General features: G+C 35.9%; 1 protein-coding gene across 1 annotated transcript; it reads left to right on the top strand.

Moving 5' to 3' along the window:
- Positions 1-268: 268 nt before the first annotated feature.
- On the top strand, positions 269-18,879 carry DR1 (down-regulator of transcription 1). The gene is made up of 3 exons (XM_065908468.1): positions 269-488; positions 9,612-9,775; positions 16,842-18,879. The coding sequence occupies exons 1-3, from the start codon at positions 269-271 to the stop codon at positions 16,986-16,988; spliced, it is 531 nt and encodes a 176-aa protein (XP_065764540.1). The 3' UTR covers positions 16,989-18,879.
- Positions 18,880-19,155: the final 276 nt, after the last annotated feature.

The following is a 19,155-nucleotide window of genomic DNA, read 5'->3' as shown; positions in this document are numbered from 1 at the left end:
CTCTCCGACGTGGGCAGTGCTGTCCCCAGAATCCTCAGCACCACCCCCCCCCCCCCGCCCCCGCCACTCCAACTTTGCTCCCAACCTCGGCTTAAATCTTTCACATACACGGGTGTTCCCCTCTCTCTCCAGCCACCCCTGGCCCCTTAATTTTCTGCACGCTCATCTCAGAGGGACTCCTGGATCGCTCTCCGAGGGCGGCCTTTTGAAAAATCGTCGTGGACCAGAGTTGAGTTTTTAAAAGTCGGGGCGCGAGAGAGAAGGTGCGATGGCTTCCTCATCTGGGAACGATGATGATCTCACTATACCCAGGGCTGCTATCAATAAGATGATCAAAGAGACTCTCCCCAATGTCCGGGTGGCTAACGATGCCCGGGAGCTGGTGGTGAACTGCTGCACTGAATTCATTCACCTTATATCTTCTGAAGCCAATGAGATTTGCAACAAATCGGAAAAGAAAACCATCTCGCCAGAGCACGTCATACAAGGTAAGTGGTATTTGTGGGATTTTGTTTCAAAGAGGGGCCGGGGACAGCCTGCTGGTCGCGTGACGCGTTCATGTCAAAGCCTTCAGTTCTGTCTCCTGGTTAGTACTGGTAACTGAAAAGCCATTGCGGGCATGGAGGCAGCTGGTGCCTTCAGACCTCTCTGTAGTATTCTCGTGGTCCTTTTCAAACAGCAAATGCAGGTGAGAGCTGCAGGCGATTAAGTCGGCTAACATCCCCCCACAGAAAGTAGTAGTAGCGGCCTCAGCTTACAGCCAGGTAAACCTAAAAGAACTTTGCCTGCCTAAAGTGAAACCTGGATCATGACAACTGAGAGAGGAAGCCAGAAGTTCTTGGAGAATTAGAATTCAGACAGGAAGTTCAAGCTTGAGTGGAGAGGACACCCCTTTCCCACCCGACCTTTTTCACCAGTGTAGAAGAAAAGATCAATTTTCAGAACATGAGTAAAAATATTCTTAACGTGAATGTTCACAATTGTAAAGTTTATTAGTGTTGACTGGAGTATATTTTCTGCTTTAAAAACGGTTTCATGGGCCTCCCTGGTGGCTCAGATGGTAGAGTCTGCCTGCAGTGTGGGAGATCCAGGTTCGATCCCTGGGTAAGGAAGTCCCCTGGAGGAGGAAATGGCAACCCACTCCAGTACTCTTGCCTGGAAAATCCCATGGATAGAGGAGCCTGGCGGGCTGCAGTCCATGAGTTCGCAGAGTCGGACACGACTGAACGACTTCACACACACCGTTCATCAACAAGTTGCCAAAGCACTCCAGTTCTATTCTGTGAGAAAGAGGCAGTCAGTGTTCTTTAACCTTCCTTCCTTCCTTTCTTCCTTCCTTCCATAGCTTGCATTGTTCCTTGGAGGTAGATTTTTAAAGCTTGGGTTTAAAGATCGTGAGATTTTTTTTTCTTGGAACTTTTCCCTTTTGTTTCCTGCTGTCGTCCCCGTGTAGATGTATACACTTAAGCGTTTATTGAACAGCACTTATGAAAGTTTAAGTTTCTCCTCTTATATATTGGAAAGGATTTAGTTCAGTTAATAGGGCTTTGGGGGACCATATTCTGATGGTGTGTTTCAGGAATGGGGAGACATTTACTAGTCATTTTTGGGAAGCACTTTCTGTGACTGGTACATATAATCTTATGGGAAGGTTGTGGTCAATTTTGAAGTGATAGCTTACCTTTTATAATAACCCAATTAAAATTCTAACAATTTCTGGATCGCTTTTGAAGTTAGAAAAAAAAATTCATTGTTAATTTAATTTTGGTAGGCAGACAGTTATCTACCATTTTATTGTTACAGTTTAACTTTTTAAAAGGTGACTTTCCTGTTATTCTGAAGTAGAGGACACATCAGCTCATATTCACCATATACAGTATTTTATGGTAGTTATTGACCGAAGCATTTTGTCATTTCATTTTTTAAATGACTTCTGTAATTTCATTTTTGATTCTTAATGATATATAAAACATACTCTGACATTTCCATTTCAGTATATAAGGAGAAAAATCCCTAGGAAAAGGTATATTTGACTTTAAAGCTAGTATTCTATTTGTTTAGAGTACTCTGGCAAGTAAAATGAAAGCCAAGTCGTCTATTTTTTGTCTTGTGTTTTTATTTTTACATTATATGTGCAATTGTCATAAATCTTTCATAAGATTGTCCAACACAAATAGCTGTAATTTCCTTTTATAACTCATACAAGAGAAAATGGATGTTTTATCAACATTGCCTTTCTAATGAAAATTGCAAAAGATTTCAAAAGGATCTGCTTAAACATTTGTTTACACCACGGAAGTGGGGATCTTTCAAAAAATCTAATAACGCCTTACAATCTGTCTTCTTGGGTAGAGTTTATTCTTTTCTAGGATATATTTAGATTTCTGATTGACATGATGGAAGAAACCTGCAGCTGTAGCTAGCAGTATGCTAGCTAAATAGCTCAACTTTGGAATAAGCTAAATTCAGTTTAACATATGAGTGAGAAAATTCCAGTGAAAGCATTTTCCTTATGTACTGAGGATGATTTATTAATTAAAAAAAAATAATGACCTGTTACAGCATTATAAAATTACTTTTGTTTTCTTGTAACATTGCTGTTCTTAAGTGTTAGATAAGGATGTACATTTTAACCCCAAATTCTCCCAAGTTAGAGGGATAGACTTTATATATTTATAATCTCATATTGCTTAATCATTTAAAGAAATTTTTGTCTTGCGTGATTAAAATTTTTTAAAAGAAATCCTTGAGGTGTGTATTTTTTTAGGTGTTTAAAGTGTAATTTTATAGACTAACTCTGGAAAGCTGATTATGACATTTTTTTATGCTGTTCTGTCAATTTGATTATTTAGGAATGTAAGATATATCCAAGTGGAATAATGTACATTTTAAAGTGGTTTGATTCTAACATATTTAAGTTTGGAATTTTTTAGTAATACATTTAATGAACTAGACTTTGCTTCAGGACATTTCAGTTGCCACTTTGCTTTGCCTTCTCAGAGCAAATTAAGCATTGGAGGCAGTTTTGTAAAATGCAAGCTAAAGTTGAACAAATTTTATTGCCAGTAAATCTGAAATTATATAACCTAGTTAAAATTTAAAAAAAATATAAATATTTTGCTTATTTTGAGTTTAAGAACATGGACTTGGCATTGAAGATAACATACACACAAATAGAGGGAGTTCTACACTTCAAAGATTTTTTATTTTGTTTCTGGGTTTCTGTGAACACATTCTTAAATGAGTTCTGACATGTTCTGTTGCATTATGGAAAGAACTGACATTGAGAGTTAAGAACTGCAAAGTGTATTGTGAAGTGTTTGGCCTTAGGGAAATCTGTTAACTAAGGTTTCCCCATTTATGTATAAATAATACTTAATGGTTTCAGGTATAAGTAGCAATTATTGAGAATCAGTCAGAATTGAGAAACTTATATGAAATATATGCTACAATTATAATTTAAAAAACTATATGATACTGATTAAAATGTAAAACTGAAGGTCTGTTATGTTTAACCTCATGTCATGATGCCATTTATAAAGAGAAAGTGTAAATAGGAATATTTTAAATATTATTTTTACTTCTGCATTTTAAGTCTGTTGCTACATTTTATTTCTTACTTTTTTGAGAATAGTAACTGCAAGTTAGTCAAAGTTTGAAAAAGCCTCTGAGGATTCACTTCAGCAGTTGTATTGCTCCAATCCCTCTCACGCTGGTACTTGGTAAAATACAATAAAAATGAATCACTAGAGAAACAAAATGAAAAATTTTGATACTGCATTCAACAGAAATAAAATTACGGTCAAATTTCTATGATGTTTCTTTTTTTCCCCAGCTTTTTGAACTATAATTGACATAGAACATTGTGTAAGTTTAAGTTTTACAACCTAATGATTTGGTGTGTGTATATATTATGAATTAATTATCACAATAAAATTAGTTAACACAGCCATCACTTCACATAGCTACAGTTTTGCTGTGAAGGCTCTTAAAATGCTTACTTTGAGTTTCTGTACTTAACTCATTGCAGACAATTACATGCAGTTGTGATACAAATCCACAGATCATACTTTAAGTATCCTTGTTCTAAAGCTTCAACCACAGTCTGTTTTGGAAAGTGGATTTGAAGTAGTTTTGCAATCAGGGGATCTAAGTGATTGCAAAGAAGTTGTATTGTAGTAATAGTAATAATAATGAGAATAGCATTGTATTGCCTAGATAAGCATCCATACTGATACTTTTTTTCTGAAGGGACGCAAGTAATTTGCATTGAACAGTTTATCATACACAGGTCCTTTTCAAGTTAGGACTTTACTATCTTCTTTAAAATCAGTATGTCTTTTGTTTTTGTTTTCCTTCTGCCACCCAACAGTTAACTTTTGGATTGGCACTGTGCTAGATACTGCTAAGGATATAAAGATGAATGATATTTGATTCTCGCTCTGCCATCCATCTCTTGTTGTTGTCCCGGATCCCCAGGAGTGGTGATACCATAGAGAAGGGATCCCTAACCCCTGGTTAGAACTGGGCCACACACAGGAGGGTGAGCAGTGGGTGAGCAGGAAGCTTCATCTGCCACTCACCATCACTCACATTACCACCGTGGGAAAATTGTCTTCCACAAAACTGGTCCCTGATGCCAAAAAGTTTGGGGACAGCTGCCATAGATGACATGATTCTTCAGGGTCTTTGTTAGGCCATTAAGCCAAGAAATCACTTTGGCCTACCTTCTCTTAATGTATTTTAAGTGAACTACAGCACCTGCCTCCCCTAACGTACAAACAAAAGAAAGTAGAGAAATTAGAGAAAGCCATTTTTTATATTTTAGTTTTTTTAAATGAAAAGCATACACTATGCATTTGAAGGATAAAATAATTCACACAAATTCATGTTATAACAAAACTTTTGGGAGTACATCATTACTGTAAAATATAAGATATACCTATGTTAAAATTGTTGTTGGGTGTACATTTTTACCTTTTTTTTTTTTTAGTCATAACTGTCTATCTTTCAAATTGAAAAAATATTGCTAAGGGTTTTTTTCCCCCTAATATGCTGTAAGGTAGATGTCAGCAGGCCTTTGAGAAACAAGTGATAGGTGTTTTATCCACAAATTTAAAAATAGATGTACTATTATTCATTTTATTTATTTTTATTGTTTTAGCTTTCACTCTGAGATCCTTAGAGCCAGGGCCATCAGCAGTCCATAAAATCCCTTTGTACAAATTAGAAAAAGATACTCCTTCCTTGAAAGCCTTTATTACCATCTGCCAGAAAAAGTGCCCTAATAAGAATTCAGATCTATGATGTTTACAGTATGAATGGCTCTGCTCAGACACGTTGCTGTTGTGCACTGAACAACCTGCACAGGTAAGATGGTCCTGCTTAGGAGACATTTCCTTATCCTTTAAGATTCTCCTTTATGTAAAATGGGGGTATTACTACTGCATGATAACAGATGTAAAATATCCCTGTTTAGAAAATGCTATATCCAGTTAATCATATTTGTTAGCCAAAATATGTTTAAAATTAGGATTAGTACAGTTTTGAGATTAAATTTTTGGCTGCTCTTGTTGAACCATTTTTTTGAGAGTACAGTGTACTCAGTGTTGAGAGCACAGCTTTTTCAATAATATTTAATGTTAACCTTGGATTTACTTGCAGTTTTCTTTTGAAAGCAGTGTTCTCAACCATAATGATTTTAGTAGCGATTCTTTTTTCTTTTTTTTTAACCCAGGACCGCCATGGTTTAAGGTAGATTGGATTGAAGTTATTAATGTCTAGTTTTGAATTCATGATATTTGAAGAGTTGTCTCTCTGTTGCATTGATTTGTTAATTTTGTGAATTTAATATACTTGTTTAGCTAGAATTGAATGGGGTGGTAGTAGCTGTGTCACTTCGCTGGTGGCTCAGTGGTAAAGAACCTTCTTGCCAGTGCAAAAGATGCAAGTTCGATCCCTGGGTTGGGAAGATCCCCTGGAGTAGGAAATGGCAACCCACTCCGTTATATCTTGTCTGGAGAATCCCATGGACAGAGGAGCCTGGTGGGCTATAATGCATGGGTTCACAAGGAGTTGGACACAACTGAGCAACTAAGCAACAACAGCAACAGTGCGTAGCTGTGCATTTATCTGGGTCCTGTACACTTACTAGAAAAAATAAGTTTAAAAACTGAAGATGAATAATACATCGTCCAAGTTAGGTAAGGAACTCTTCTGTGTTGGACATTGTGTTAAATGCCTTCAGTTGATTACTTGTTGATTCCTCCAACCCTTAAAGTAATAAAGTACAATAATATAATAATAAATGCTTTATTTTGTTCCTTCTGTGGGCCAAACTCTTTTCTTGGCTCTTTGTTTATATTAATTCATTTATTTTTCATAGCAACATGATCTGATGAAATGTAGGCACTGTTATTCTTGTTTTCTAAGAACAGGGGTGAAGGAACTTACCTTAAGTCACACAGCTAATCTAAGAGCTGGGTGTCAGTTCCTGGCAGCCTTAGGGGCTGCATGCTTAACCGTTATAGTGCTTCTGATTGTAGGAAGTGTTATAAAATAGACACTGTTACCATTTTAGATATGGAAAATTGAAGCTTAGATATTAAGTAATATATCCAAGATTATACAAATACAGTGAGAACCAAGTTTCAAATTCTGTCTATTTTCAAAAAGGGGAGATTACTTCTGTCTAAAAGCAAGAGAATTCCAGAAAAAACGTCTGTTTCTGCTGCATTAAAGGCTTTGACTGTGTGGATCACAACAAACTGTGGACAATTCTTAAAGAGATGGAATTACCAGACCATCTTACCTGCCTCCTGAGAAGTCTGTATGCAGGTCAAGAAGCAACAGTTAGAACCAGACATGGAACAATGGACTGGTTCTAAATCAGGAAAGGAGTACATCAAGGCTGCATGTTGTCACCCTGCTTATTTAACTTATATGCAGAGTACATCATGCGAAATGCTGGGCTGGATGAAGCACAAGCTGGAATCAAGATTGCTGGGAGAAATATCAATAACCTCAGATATGCAGATGACATAAGTGAAAGAGAAGAAGAAACTAAAGTGAAAGTGAAAAACTAAAGAGTCTCTTGATGAAAGTGAAAGAGGAGAGTGAAAAGTTGGCTTAAAGCTCAACATTCAGAAAACTAAGATCATGGTATCCAATCCCATCACTTCATGGCAAATTAGATGGGGAAACAATGGAAACAGCGAGAGACTTTATTTTCTTGGGCTCCAAAATCACTGCAGATGATGAGTGCAGCTATGAAATTAAAAGATGCTTGCTCCTTGGAAGAAAAGCTATGACCCACCTAGACAGCATATTAAAAAGCAGAGACATTACTTCGCTAACAAACATCCTTCTAGTCAAAGCTATGGTTTTTCCAAGTTGTCATGTGTGGATGTGAGATTTGGACTGTAAAGAAAGCTGAGTCCCAAAGAATTCATGCTTTTGAAGCGTGGTGTTGGACAAGACTCTTGAGAGACTGCAGGGAGATCCAACCAGTCCATTCTGAAGGAAATCAACCCAGGATATTCGTTGGAAGGACTGATGCTGAAGCTGAAACTTCAGTATTTTGGCCACCTGATGGGAAGAACTGACTCATTGGAAAAGATCCTGATGCTGGGCAAGATTGAAGGCAGGAGGAGAAGGGGACAACAGAGGATGAGATGGTTGGATGGCATCACTGACTCAATGGACATGAGTTGGAGCAGGCTCCGGGAGTTGGTGATGAACAGGGAAGCCTGGTGTGCTACAGTCCATGGGGTTGCAAAGAGTTGCACACTACTGAGCCACTGAATCGAGCAGATTTCTGTCTAGGAGGATCAGGCAAGCTAAATTTGAAGACAGAGATTGATCTGGATTGTGAATGAATTACTGTCAGCATGAATTTGGGAAACCAGTGCCTGTTGGGAAACACTGAGTGATCAGGTTTAGCAAAGTATTCAGGGATTTAATGGCAGAAATAAAGCTGGAAAGGTAGCTGGGACTAGATCCTGGAGGATCTTACTGTAGGGCTAAAGAAATAAAACTTCTTTAGATTGTAGTGGAACACATAAGTCATTTACTAGTTTCTTTTGATATTATTTCCAGCCAGTATTATTGAAAATACACTACTATGCTTGTGCCTTTAAAAAGAGAAAATACAAATGAAAAACTTTGGCTTCTAGCATTAACACTTAAAAAATAATGTCTGTCAATTCAAGTAAAAAATTCAGGCTGCCTAGTTTTCACTTAATTTCCTACTATACCCCCAAGCTCCTTGAGGCCAGGAATTAGGTGGTAGTTAATTTGGTAATTTGGTAAATAGAATTCAGAATAATGTCTTATTGAAATTTGGGGAGGGTCAAAAGAATGGGGTCTGTAAGTTAAAATTCAAGTAGTAGCAGTCTACTTCTTGACATCAGGTTATTTCTAAAGATGGTTGGTGAAAACAGCTTAACATACGAAATAATTTAAAACTGTAAATCACTCAAGATGCCTTTAAAAACTTCAGCTTACATGGGAATGTACATTTTAAAGGTATATTTGGTATTCTCCCTGAAAAGCAAATTCCTAGATTTAGAACTTAGGGCATCTTTACTGAGGAAGTCTGGTTCATCATAACTGTTGAAAGTCTGTAAAAATAATTTAAGTTCATTTACCATGTTTTTTACCACCTGTATTTCATTGTTGGTTTAGAAAGCAAAGTATGACTTTGGGGCATTAGTCAACATATCGAAAACTATATAATTTTAAATACTGTGAACCAAAAGGAAATTTTATGCTTTGTCTTTCTAGATTATAGAAGGCTTTATTTTCTTATAAATTTTTCTTTCTAAATGTGAAAAAATAGAATATTTTGTTGATGTTTCTTTTATCCTTATAGTCTCCTTTATCTCCGTTTTTCTTCCACATCACTTTAAATATTTTTGCAGTATTTCTTGTTAAGTTTGATTTCCAGGGTCTTTGGCTGAATAAATTCCAAATTTCATAAGTTATTTCCAGCAGTATTTCTTAAACTTGGCAGGTTGAGTGTCTTTGCTAAAAATAGTTTCCTGTTGGTATATTAGACAAAAGAACTTAACTATTCTTTCCTCCTATCCTGCTGTAAGTTAAAGCTTATGTTACCAGACTACTTTTTCTAAGCCTACTTTTTCTAAATATATTTCCTAACAAATATATTCCAAATATTTCCTTTTTTTGTATTCTTTGAGAAAATGACTGACTTAATTTATTTACTATGAGTGGTACACGAAAAAATGTTTTCTTAGTAAAACCACATGTTCTTACATTGGACCTTTTTTTCTTCCCTCACAGGAAATGCTTTAGTTTTTAAAAAATTGAAAAGGAAAAGTGAAGGCCTGTGCCTTGATATGTTCCTTAAGTTTTAACTAATTTGCAATCTAATATTAAGAAAGCTGATAAATATTTTGTCTTAGTCATACAGATGATTATTGTGCACCGTAAAATAGGTAAAATTATTAGAAGACAATAGTCTTCCCCTCGAAATACCTCCCCCCACTACCCCCAACCTTCCCACTGGCAAACTTCACAAAATATTCCATTGGTGAAGAAAAAGTGGTATTTTATCACTTTCTGATGTTTTCTTATTTTCATTTTCCCAGCACTAGAAAGTTTAGGCTTTGGCTCTTATATCAGTGAAGTAAAAGAAGTCTTACAAGAATGCAAGACAGTAGCATTAAAAAGAAGAAAGGCCAGTTCTCGTTTGGAAAATCTTGGCATTCCCGAAGAAGAATTATTGAGACAGCAACAGGAATTATTTGCAAAAGTAAGTAACACATATTAAATTATTTCATCTGAATCTGACCCTTTTTGTACGCCAAAGTCATACTGTTTTCCTAAATCATTTCCCAAGTCAATATGCATGTCCATACAATTTTGTTTTTGTGGCTGATTGTTTGATCACAGAGTCTGATGTTAGATCTGGCCAGTTTGACTCTCTTTGGCCGACTGTTTAAAAGTAAATATTTGCAGCAACCTGTTTTCTGAAGAGAACAACTCCAAATGACTACTGAGACTTGACTTTGATGTTTTTTTCAGGCAGAATGACCATTTAAAAGCATGAAAAGTATACCTAAACATTCGTAAGATTTAAACTGATGGACTGGTGAGAAAATATTTTATTAAATTTTTAGACGAATGGCATATTAAAAAAATCTGGCTAACATTTACTTTTTAGTTAACTTAGGTCTTTACTACACCTTTAAAACACTCTAATCTTAAAAACTTTGAAGGGCCAGTGGAACAGAGAAAGGCAGAAAACTTTTCTCCTTTTTTGCTTGTTCTAATGTCAAGTCTGTGGAGGATTAGCAACAAGAACTATTTGTTATTTCCCTCTATTTTTTAAAAAAGGAGACCACCGGGAGCTGGAATCGAGTGGAGTTTGTGACTGGCCTCTCAGAATTTCTCCAGTGTTACTGCTCTGCCATCTTCTTGGCCTGCCTTAGCCCATTGTCAGAATCCTGGGTACCTTCTTCATTCCCTTCCAGGTCCCTTGGTGACAGTAGAAACAAGCTCTGTAACGTATTTTGGAGCATCGCTCTGTGGAAGATCTTATTTTCCAAAGATGACTGCTATAGTATCTCTTAACCTTCCTTTGTCTCTATGGCCCACTGTGCCATAGCAGTGTTATAGCAGAGGCAACAAAGGCTGGCAGCATTCATTACCTGATAAAAATACCTAGAAATGAGGTTTAGGAGATGAAGAAGCCCATGCAGCATGCAACACAGCTTCCACGTGGAGTGAATAACACAACAACCAATATGCACATATGCCCCATGCTGATGCAAAGAAAAAAGCTTTCCATCAGTCCTTTCTACCCAGGCATGGGATGCACTGGGCCTGGTGCAGAATACCCACAGGCAAAAACAAGAAGAAATTGAGAGGGAAAAATTGGCCTTCCCTCCTTCTCTGCCAGGTTCCCTGAAGCTGGGGAGAAGATAGTTACAGTGTACAGTGGTTTCTCTTCTTTTTTAAAAAATTAATTATGTTTGGCTGTGCTGGGTCTTCATTGGTATGTGAGCTTTTCTATAGATGCAGTTAGCAGGAGCTACTCTCTAGTAGCAGGGCAGGAGCTTCTCCTTGCAGTGGATTCTCTTGTCATGGAGCTTGGGCACACAGGCTTCAGAAGTTGCAGCTCCTGGGCTCTACAGCACAGGCTCAGTAGGTGTGATACACAGGCTTAACTCTTCCACGGCAAGTGGGATCTTTCCCGGTCAAGGACTGAACCCGTGTCTCCTGCATTGGCAGGCGAATCACTGAGCCACGAGGGAAACCCTACAGTGATCCTTGAATGACTAAATATTCACTCCCTATAAGACTGAGAGCTTAATAACCTGGTTATTAAGAATGCAGATCACTGTCCAAGGCTAAATTTATCATCAGGGACTGAGATATCGTACCGATATTTTCACTTGCTCTTCTCTACCTCCTTCCTACTTACCCTGCAAAGGCAGGAGCAAGGAATTACGAACTTGAAGATTTACAAGAACAGCTTAAAAAATAGTCCATTCCATTTTTGGGTACTACTGAAATGCTCAGATTGCTTAAGCAAACTATCTATAAGTACATACTTTTTTGATATAAAGCATCGAACTCACTTTCCAGTGGGAAGATCTTGAAAGTTAGACCTAAATCGTTGGGTCAGAGGTGATCCTGTGGTAAAGAGGATGTAAAATACAGTGTTTCAGTTCTTCAGAGATAACTTATTTCATCATAGGAATAGTGCTGTGTGATCATTTACAGTTGTCTGTCCCTGCCATTAGTTTGTAAACTCCCAGACGCCTGAACCTATTATTAATTGTATCTCTGCTGCTGCTTCTAAATCACTTCAGTCATGTCCGACTCTGTGCGACCCCATAGACGGGAGCCCACCAGGCTCTGCTGTCCTTGGGATTCTCCAGGCAAGAACACTGGAGTGGGTCGCCATTTCCTTCTCCAGTGCATGAAAGTGAAAAGTGAAAGTGAAGTTGCTCAGGTGTGTCTGACTCTTCGTGACCCCATAGACTGCAGCCCACCAGGCTCCTCCATCCATGGAATTTTCCAGGCAAGAGGACTGGAGTGGGTTGCCATTGCCTTCTCTGAATTGTATTTCTAGCACCCATCTAACATGGTTAACTAGCACAGGGGGAGTATTCAATATTTGTTGAATGACTGAGTTAAATTGATGTGTCAGGGAAGCACAGGACTCTAGGGGTGGAACAGACTTTTGAAATCATTTACTTCAACCTTGATCTTCCAAATTATGATTCTGAAGTTTGAGGAGGTTCAAGAATCTATTCACCATTAGGAAAAAAAAAAGAAGGTGGGGGGAGAAGTGAGGCTGTTTTTTCCCTACAAAGTTCTGGCTTCTCATTTGAAAATGAAAGACAGGTTTGCTTTGAATAAAAAAGGTGAGAATTGCTTCAAGTTACTGTAATTACCATTAGAACTAGGAAATACCATTTTAGGTCATCTCTTCCAGATTAGCTCCATAACATCTTTTTGTAGTCGTTAACCAGTTTGGTTTATATTAAAAGTTGTTTAAATTTTAAGTTATCAAGCACTAGACACCAGATACCATTTAAACTAATAAGGAAGATACAGCTTACCAGTGTTTATTGAGTTCTAACCATGTGTTAATCATGTGCCAAGTGTTTTACCAATATTATTTAATCCTCACAACAACATGGAAAATAGGTGCTAAAGTAGAAAAGCCTTTGAGGCAGGCACGACCATGTGCAAACAGTGTTGTAATCCATATGAATATGAGGTACGAATGGAGGATTGATAATTTTTTTAAAAAGCTCGTGGCTGTTATTTATTGAGTCTCTACTATGATAGATCACCTACAGGGTGCCAAAGTAAATATTTGATAAAGGGAAAGATGCTCTGCTAAATACTTTATATACTTTGCAGAGTTTTTAATGAACAATACAAATTTTACTGTACTCATTTACACTTTAAGAAACAGATTCAGAGATGGAGAGGCATGCATGAGATCATTTGTTCTACAGACATTTATTAAAGTCTTCACTATTTACCAGATATAGTGCTAGGTGCTAAGCTTATAATAGTGTAAAAAAAGAGACGTGATTATGTCATTATGAAGCTTAGTTTACTGGGAAGGATCGACTTAGACAAATGAAATGGGTAAATATCTTCTGACTTCAAAACCTGTGCTCTTTCTACAATACTGTGCCAATACTCTAGCCGCCATTTTGTTTATTTAAATTTTATTTTGGAACTTTTAAATGGAATGAATGTGCTTTATCATTTCTATGAGAAAAACTTAAATGAAAGAAATAATCTACTGGCTGCAAATTCTGTCTTCACTTTTCTACCCTTGTCATCTGTTGTTGTTTTTTTTCCTCCCTTATCTCCTTTCTATCTTGCCCTGACCTATGGATAAAAAATACCCTAGTATTTCTTTGCTCTTGTGAGAAAAATCAGAAGAGAAGTAAAATTGCTGTAGCTGCTTAGTACTTTTCCTAGAGCACATAGTGTTAATACTTTAGTCTTAAATATGAATGGAACTGATAAATTATTATACCATCTTTTTCATAACTTTCATTTCACTTAATCATTTAGACTTTATTTTACATACTAACAAAAAGCAGCCTCTTTTAGAGAAGCTGTCTTTCACTGCTAGCAGCAAATATTTGAAAGGAGGTACCACTAGTATGTTGAGGTTAAAGTTAACTGTAAATTGTAAATGAATCATATTAGCATGTGGGAGTGGGAATCTTAAAACATAATGAAAATTTCCAGAAAAAGTGGGTTAGCAAGTAATGCCTATTTACTTCTCTTTCACTCTTCCATTTTAGAAGGAAAATACTTTGGATGAATTGGGTAAGAAGCAAGATAGGAGGAAAGAAATTAGAGTAAATACCACTAAAAATTTTAATTTATGGATATAAATACAAACAGTATTTACCAGTCAGTATTGATTTTAAAGGTATCAGAGTCCTTTTTGTTCAGTGAGAAAAGTATTGGTGCTGATATGGGGCAATGGTACCCAAAAAAGTCAGTTAAATTTTAAATATAACCAGTACATGTCTTTTCAAATTATTGAACAAACTATGAGATAATGAACAAACTATGAGATAAAGCAGCTTTGTAATAACACCTTTGTAGAGACTTGAGATTATTTGATTTTTTTGTGTGCTACAAAATTATACCTATTTATAGTTGATTAGGCCACAGAGTAGGTATTCTTAAGTTGATTAAATTGATATATTTGGTTTGCTCTACAGTTTTCAAGTATTTTCTGTGAAGCATTCTTAGTCTGTTTTGAACTCTGGGTATTCCTGCCATAATAGTAAATATGCCTATGTATTATGGAAATTTTTCCATATTTCTTTATAAAAATAGGTAGAAGTAGTTACTAAAATATCTGGTCTTTAATTTCCTCAACAAACACAAAAAAACATTTTTGTCTCAGAGGGGAGGTATAATATAGATACCTTAACATCTGTTATATGAGGTTGGCTACTCATGAGGAAGCTATAAAGAGATCCCCAAGTACAGATTTTAATGTAGAAGTGTGCCAGTTACTAAGCAACTATTCCAGCATGAAATCCCCTTCCTGTGCTAGCTTTGAGAATGGGCACAGTAGTCTGCAAACCATGTTTCTGCTTTTCTAGCTGACTTTCCTAGACTCTGCTGCTAGTGGGGGGCTCTGAAGGGAGATTACATGGCTGGGTGGAAGAAGGCACTTGTTCCTTTCTTTTACTTCCAGTTGGCTTCAGGTTCCTTTGAGCAACGCAGCAATGCTTCACCCTGGCTGCATCAGTTTTTTCCTGTAGCAGCAACTGAATCTGGTTTGCAGTTTCTCTAATACTTACAGAACCAACCTGAACATGCATCCCCTTCCTCAGGTATGTGGGTCTCAAATCTTGGGGCCCTCTTCTAAACTTAGAGATGGTAGTACCAGCCAAATATACTCCTTCTTCAGAAGTCTGAGTTTCAGTTCTGTGGTTTGCTCCTCAAACCTTCTAAGTTTTAAAAATTTCAGCCTCTTCCCTTGTTTCACTTTTAAGGTTGGTGGCTGCTTCCTGTAGTTGCCATGCACAAATCTTAGTGTTTGTTTCGCCTCTTCAATTACCTAGTTATAACCTTTATACTTGGTTAATGATCTTTTATATTTACATTCTTTGTTTCCCTAACTAGTGTGACTTATGTCTCCTTATTAGACCCCAAATAATACTGGAAGGAATCAGAAACAAACTTACTGGAGAAAATAGTATTTCAGGAGTATTTAAAGGAAGAGAGGAATTACAGTAGGTGAAAATCAGATTTCAAAAAGAATGACTATCAGCATGAGTAAATGTAGCAGAAATGGGAGAGTATGAAGTATCATTAGAAAACATTTTATGTTCTAGGTGGGGTTTTTTTGGGTGTTTTGTTTTGTTTTTTAGCACAAGATAAATGCTTTGAAAGAAGATTAGAGAAAATATAGTGGAGCACACCGAAATTCGGAGGGTCTAAATTCTAGGCTGAGAAATTTGGACTTAATTGGTAACAATTAAATGATATTTTTATGTATTATAATTATCCCCAGGGAATGTTTGGAAAATAAATGCATAACATTATTAAGAAAAGTTGGAAATGTACATGGTAAAAAATCTTAATCTTAAGGTTACGCTGAGCATTATTGTTTTCCCACAAAACATTCGTTCATTCAGAAACCCCTTGGGGCCTGTATGCTGGGAAAGCAACAACGAATGTGGAAACATTTTCTGTTCTCAAGTCTAGAGGAGAAAAAAGATAATATACTCAGGTAATTAGAGAACAAAATAGATAGGTATGGGAATGCATAGGAGAATAATAGACTATGAAATAGAGCGGAGAATGTAACCTAGAAAGATCAAGAAAACTGATGTGTGTTTTAAATACTGGCTAGCAACTGGCCATTCCTAAACGAGGGAATGAGCCAGGCTAAAAGATTAATTCTGAAAAAAGGCAGAAATGGAGAAACAACATTGTTTTGGTAAACTCTTAATGGGAAATTATGTGATTTTTTTCAAGAACAGATTCATTTTTCCCTTCTTGGTATAGTTTTTCTGCTAATGAAATTAAATTGGGAAGGAACCTTAGCTCATACAACAGAGCATGTAATACCTGTCGATGTACCTTGGTTTCTCAGATCCAGTGGTGGTTTTTATAGAGGTTATTTCAAATGAATGGATTTTAACTATCCTCAAATTCAGTACTAGATAAATATTTTCACTAGTTTGTATGTGGGAAGGGTATGTTCTGTGTGTATGTGTGTGTGCACATACATATGTGTGCATTTATAAAGAGGGGAAAGGGGCAGAGGAAGAAAGAAATGTATCTATAGGGTAGGGAACTATGATAGAAACTTTAAAGAAATATCAGGATAGCTATTGCATTCATGTTCAGTACTTTTCTGTAACAGAGGTACTGTACTAGTGATATTCTAAACCACAGATACAATTTTTAGATTGCAAGTATTTACATCAAAATTATAAGTTAGAGGACAGAAGAGTCAAGTGAAACAAAAGAGAGGCAAACACAGGGAAAAGAAAACCAGAGAGAGAATGTTGTGATTTTTCTGTGAACTTTTTTAGGTTCTTCAGTTGAACCACTATGTGACATAAAAGGAAACTTTTATAGAAAACTTTAACGGAAACTTTTGGAAACTCTCCCTAAGAGAATTGAGAAGCAGCAGCCTCTCATTATATTTTCTTACAGAGTTAATGTCCTGATGTACAACATCTATAGTGGTTGGAAAATACCCAATTTAATAATGACTCAGTTTATGGTTGGCTTGATATACAAAGTGTGCATGTTACAGGTTAAAAAAAATTTTTTTTAATGTTTTTTGTGTTTAGGCTAGACAGCAACAAGCGGAATTGGCCCAACAGGAATGGCTTCAAATGCAGCAAGCTGCCCAGCAAGCCCAGCTTGCCGCTGCATCAGCAAGTGCATCCACCCAGGCAGGATCTTCTCAGGACGAAGACGACGATGATGATATCTGAAATCCACCAGCTGAGTTTCTATTTCCTATAAAATGTTTTTCTCTGCACAAGAAAACAGTGAAAAAATGCTTATCTGTAATTTTGCATCTTGGTGGACTTGCCATTGGTATTCTAGGGATATCTGCTGTTAAGTTTCATCTGTTGTGTGCTATTCATGTAAAATCTGTCTCTTTGAACTGTTGAAAATTTAAGGTTCAGTATAATATCAATTTTGAATTTTTAATGGTGTTTATGAAATTTTAGATAGCAGTGAGTCTGTTTGATCAATAAACAGTGTTACAGAAAACTTCAAGTTTATAAAAATACAGTGAAATTTATACAGAAGCTCTAAATCTTCATTTGCATTTCCTCTGCCCTTTTAACTAAACTAAAAATTGGGAATTTTAAATTATTGGGGGGAGGTGCTGTGTGATATAGTAGACATTAGATCAGGTTGGTGAAAAAACAAAGCTCAGTTTTGCAGTATCTGGATTTTGTCTTTTAAAATGAGTATATATATATACAGGCAATAAACATACATGCTCAGATAAATATACTTGTTTAAAAAAGATCTCAAAACAATGCATTCAAAAACTAGGAAGGAGTATGTTCAATAGTAGTTATAAAATTTGATAGGTTATGTTTTCAATTTTGTTTTTATTTTATGTAGAGCTAAAAACTTAAGTTTCATTATAGCATAATTCATCTTCAGCTACACTATTACATTTCAAAGACTGCCCAGTTTTGAGTACTGTCATGATTCTTAGTATTTCACTCCAGTAATCATTAATAGTATTACTTGCTTAGTCCATCTTGTGAAACAATTGCTTAGGTTGCATTGGTTGGTTCATGAATATTAAGACCTTTCCTAGGGGAAAGAAATGACAGTTAATGAGCATGCTTGCGATAAGAGGGGATTCTTTTTGTAATTTAACTTGTAGTTATAGTTTCCTTGTTGTTTGTTTTTAGCATTACTTTTACAGTTTCTTGACTAGATGGCCTAGAGTGTCCAATACTTCCTTTGAAATGGCATCATTATCTCCATCATAATTGAGTGATAGCTTTAAAAAATGATTAGTTTTGTTTTGTTTAAGAAAATGTGTCATAATTGATTAGCCCTATATGAAACATAAATAATTTTAACCTGCTTGTTAAAAGGGGAAAGCTTTAATTTGGTTCTAATAAGTAAAATACAATAGTGATTTTTATAGGAATCCAGTGTTTTGAAGAACTGGCCTATTGTGTTTGTATTTTGAAAACAAAATGGAAAAGCCACTTAAGATAGTATGAAGTAATCTAAATCACTATGTCAGTTGCCAAATTGTTTAAACTTGTGTATTCACCAGGTCTAAAGATAGATTGTGGCTGCTAGAATTCCAGTTTTAATTGAAGAGCTAAATAAGTCAAATGTACAAGTATTAGATTTCTTAATGATCATATTCTTAATGATCATATTTTGCAGTTTTAGAAAAAGTGAAATATTGTTACACATTTATTAAATAAATAATAAATAAATTTCCATGCCACAAATAGGTTAATCCTGCTGAATGTTTTGAGTTAAAGTTGATACTGTATCCATGAGTGTGTTTGAACAAGATAGAAGGGATTGTTTTTTTTAAAAGTTTAAGTACCAAAGGTAGTCTAGTCTAAGAAATAATAAGTTAATAAGTGTTGGCTTTTCTAATTTGTACTGTAACATCCTTATACTTTCTATTTTAAGTATATCTGTTTCTTAGGAAAAAACGTAGATATTTTCCATACCTTTTTTTTGATGCAGAGTTCAGGTTAATTAATATTTTACTGCATCTGATAATGTATTATATGTTCAAATCCTAGTGACTTTCATTTTGACATTCTTGTGATTTTCATATGCTGTATTCTTCAAGCAATAAAATCTGATGTGTTTTATAAATTGTTTTTATATTTAATGATCTGTACAGATTGATGGCATGAGATTTCTATTACTACCATTTTTACTAGTTTCAAGAATCCTAGTTCCCCCCAGAACAATTTTGATCTTTTGGTATATAGTATTTGACTTTCTTCTTTGTTTACTGTTATTTCAGAAAATGTGGTTTTACTTGTATTTTTGTAATTTACAGTCCTAGGATGCAGGCATAACAGAGCTAATTCAGCAGTGTTTTAGTTTATTTTTTAGGAATTAACTATTATATTCTATCTTTTGTTG

The sequence above is a fragment of the Muntiacus reevesi genome, chromosome 1 (genome assembly GCF_963930625.1).
Source record: "Muntiacus reevesi chromosome 1, mMunRee1.1, whole genome shotgun sequence".
In the NCBI taxonomy this organism is placed as follows: domain Eukaryota; kingdom Metazoa; phylum Chordata; class Mammalia; order Artiodactyla; family Cervidae; genus Muntiacus; species Muntiacus reevesi.
The sequence above is the reverse complement of the archived record's forward strand: the minus strand, read 5'-3'. Positions and strand labels throughout refer to the sequence as shown.

Excerpts from the sequence above, each read along its gene's own strand:
- DR1 (XM_065908468.1), top strand. The coding sequence starts at position 269 with ATGGCTTCCTCATCTGGGAACGATGATGATCTCACTATACCCAGGGCT. Across the intron at positions 489-9,611 it reads GCCAGAGCACGTCATACAAG|CACTAGAAAGTTTAGGCTTT; the intron begins GTAAGTGGTATT and ends TCATTTTCCCAG. Across the intron at positions 9,776-16,841 it reads AACAGGAATTATTTGCAAAA|GCTAGACAGCAACAAGCGGA; the intron begins GTAAGTAACACA and ends TTTTGTGTTTAG.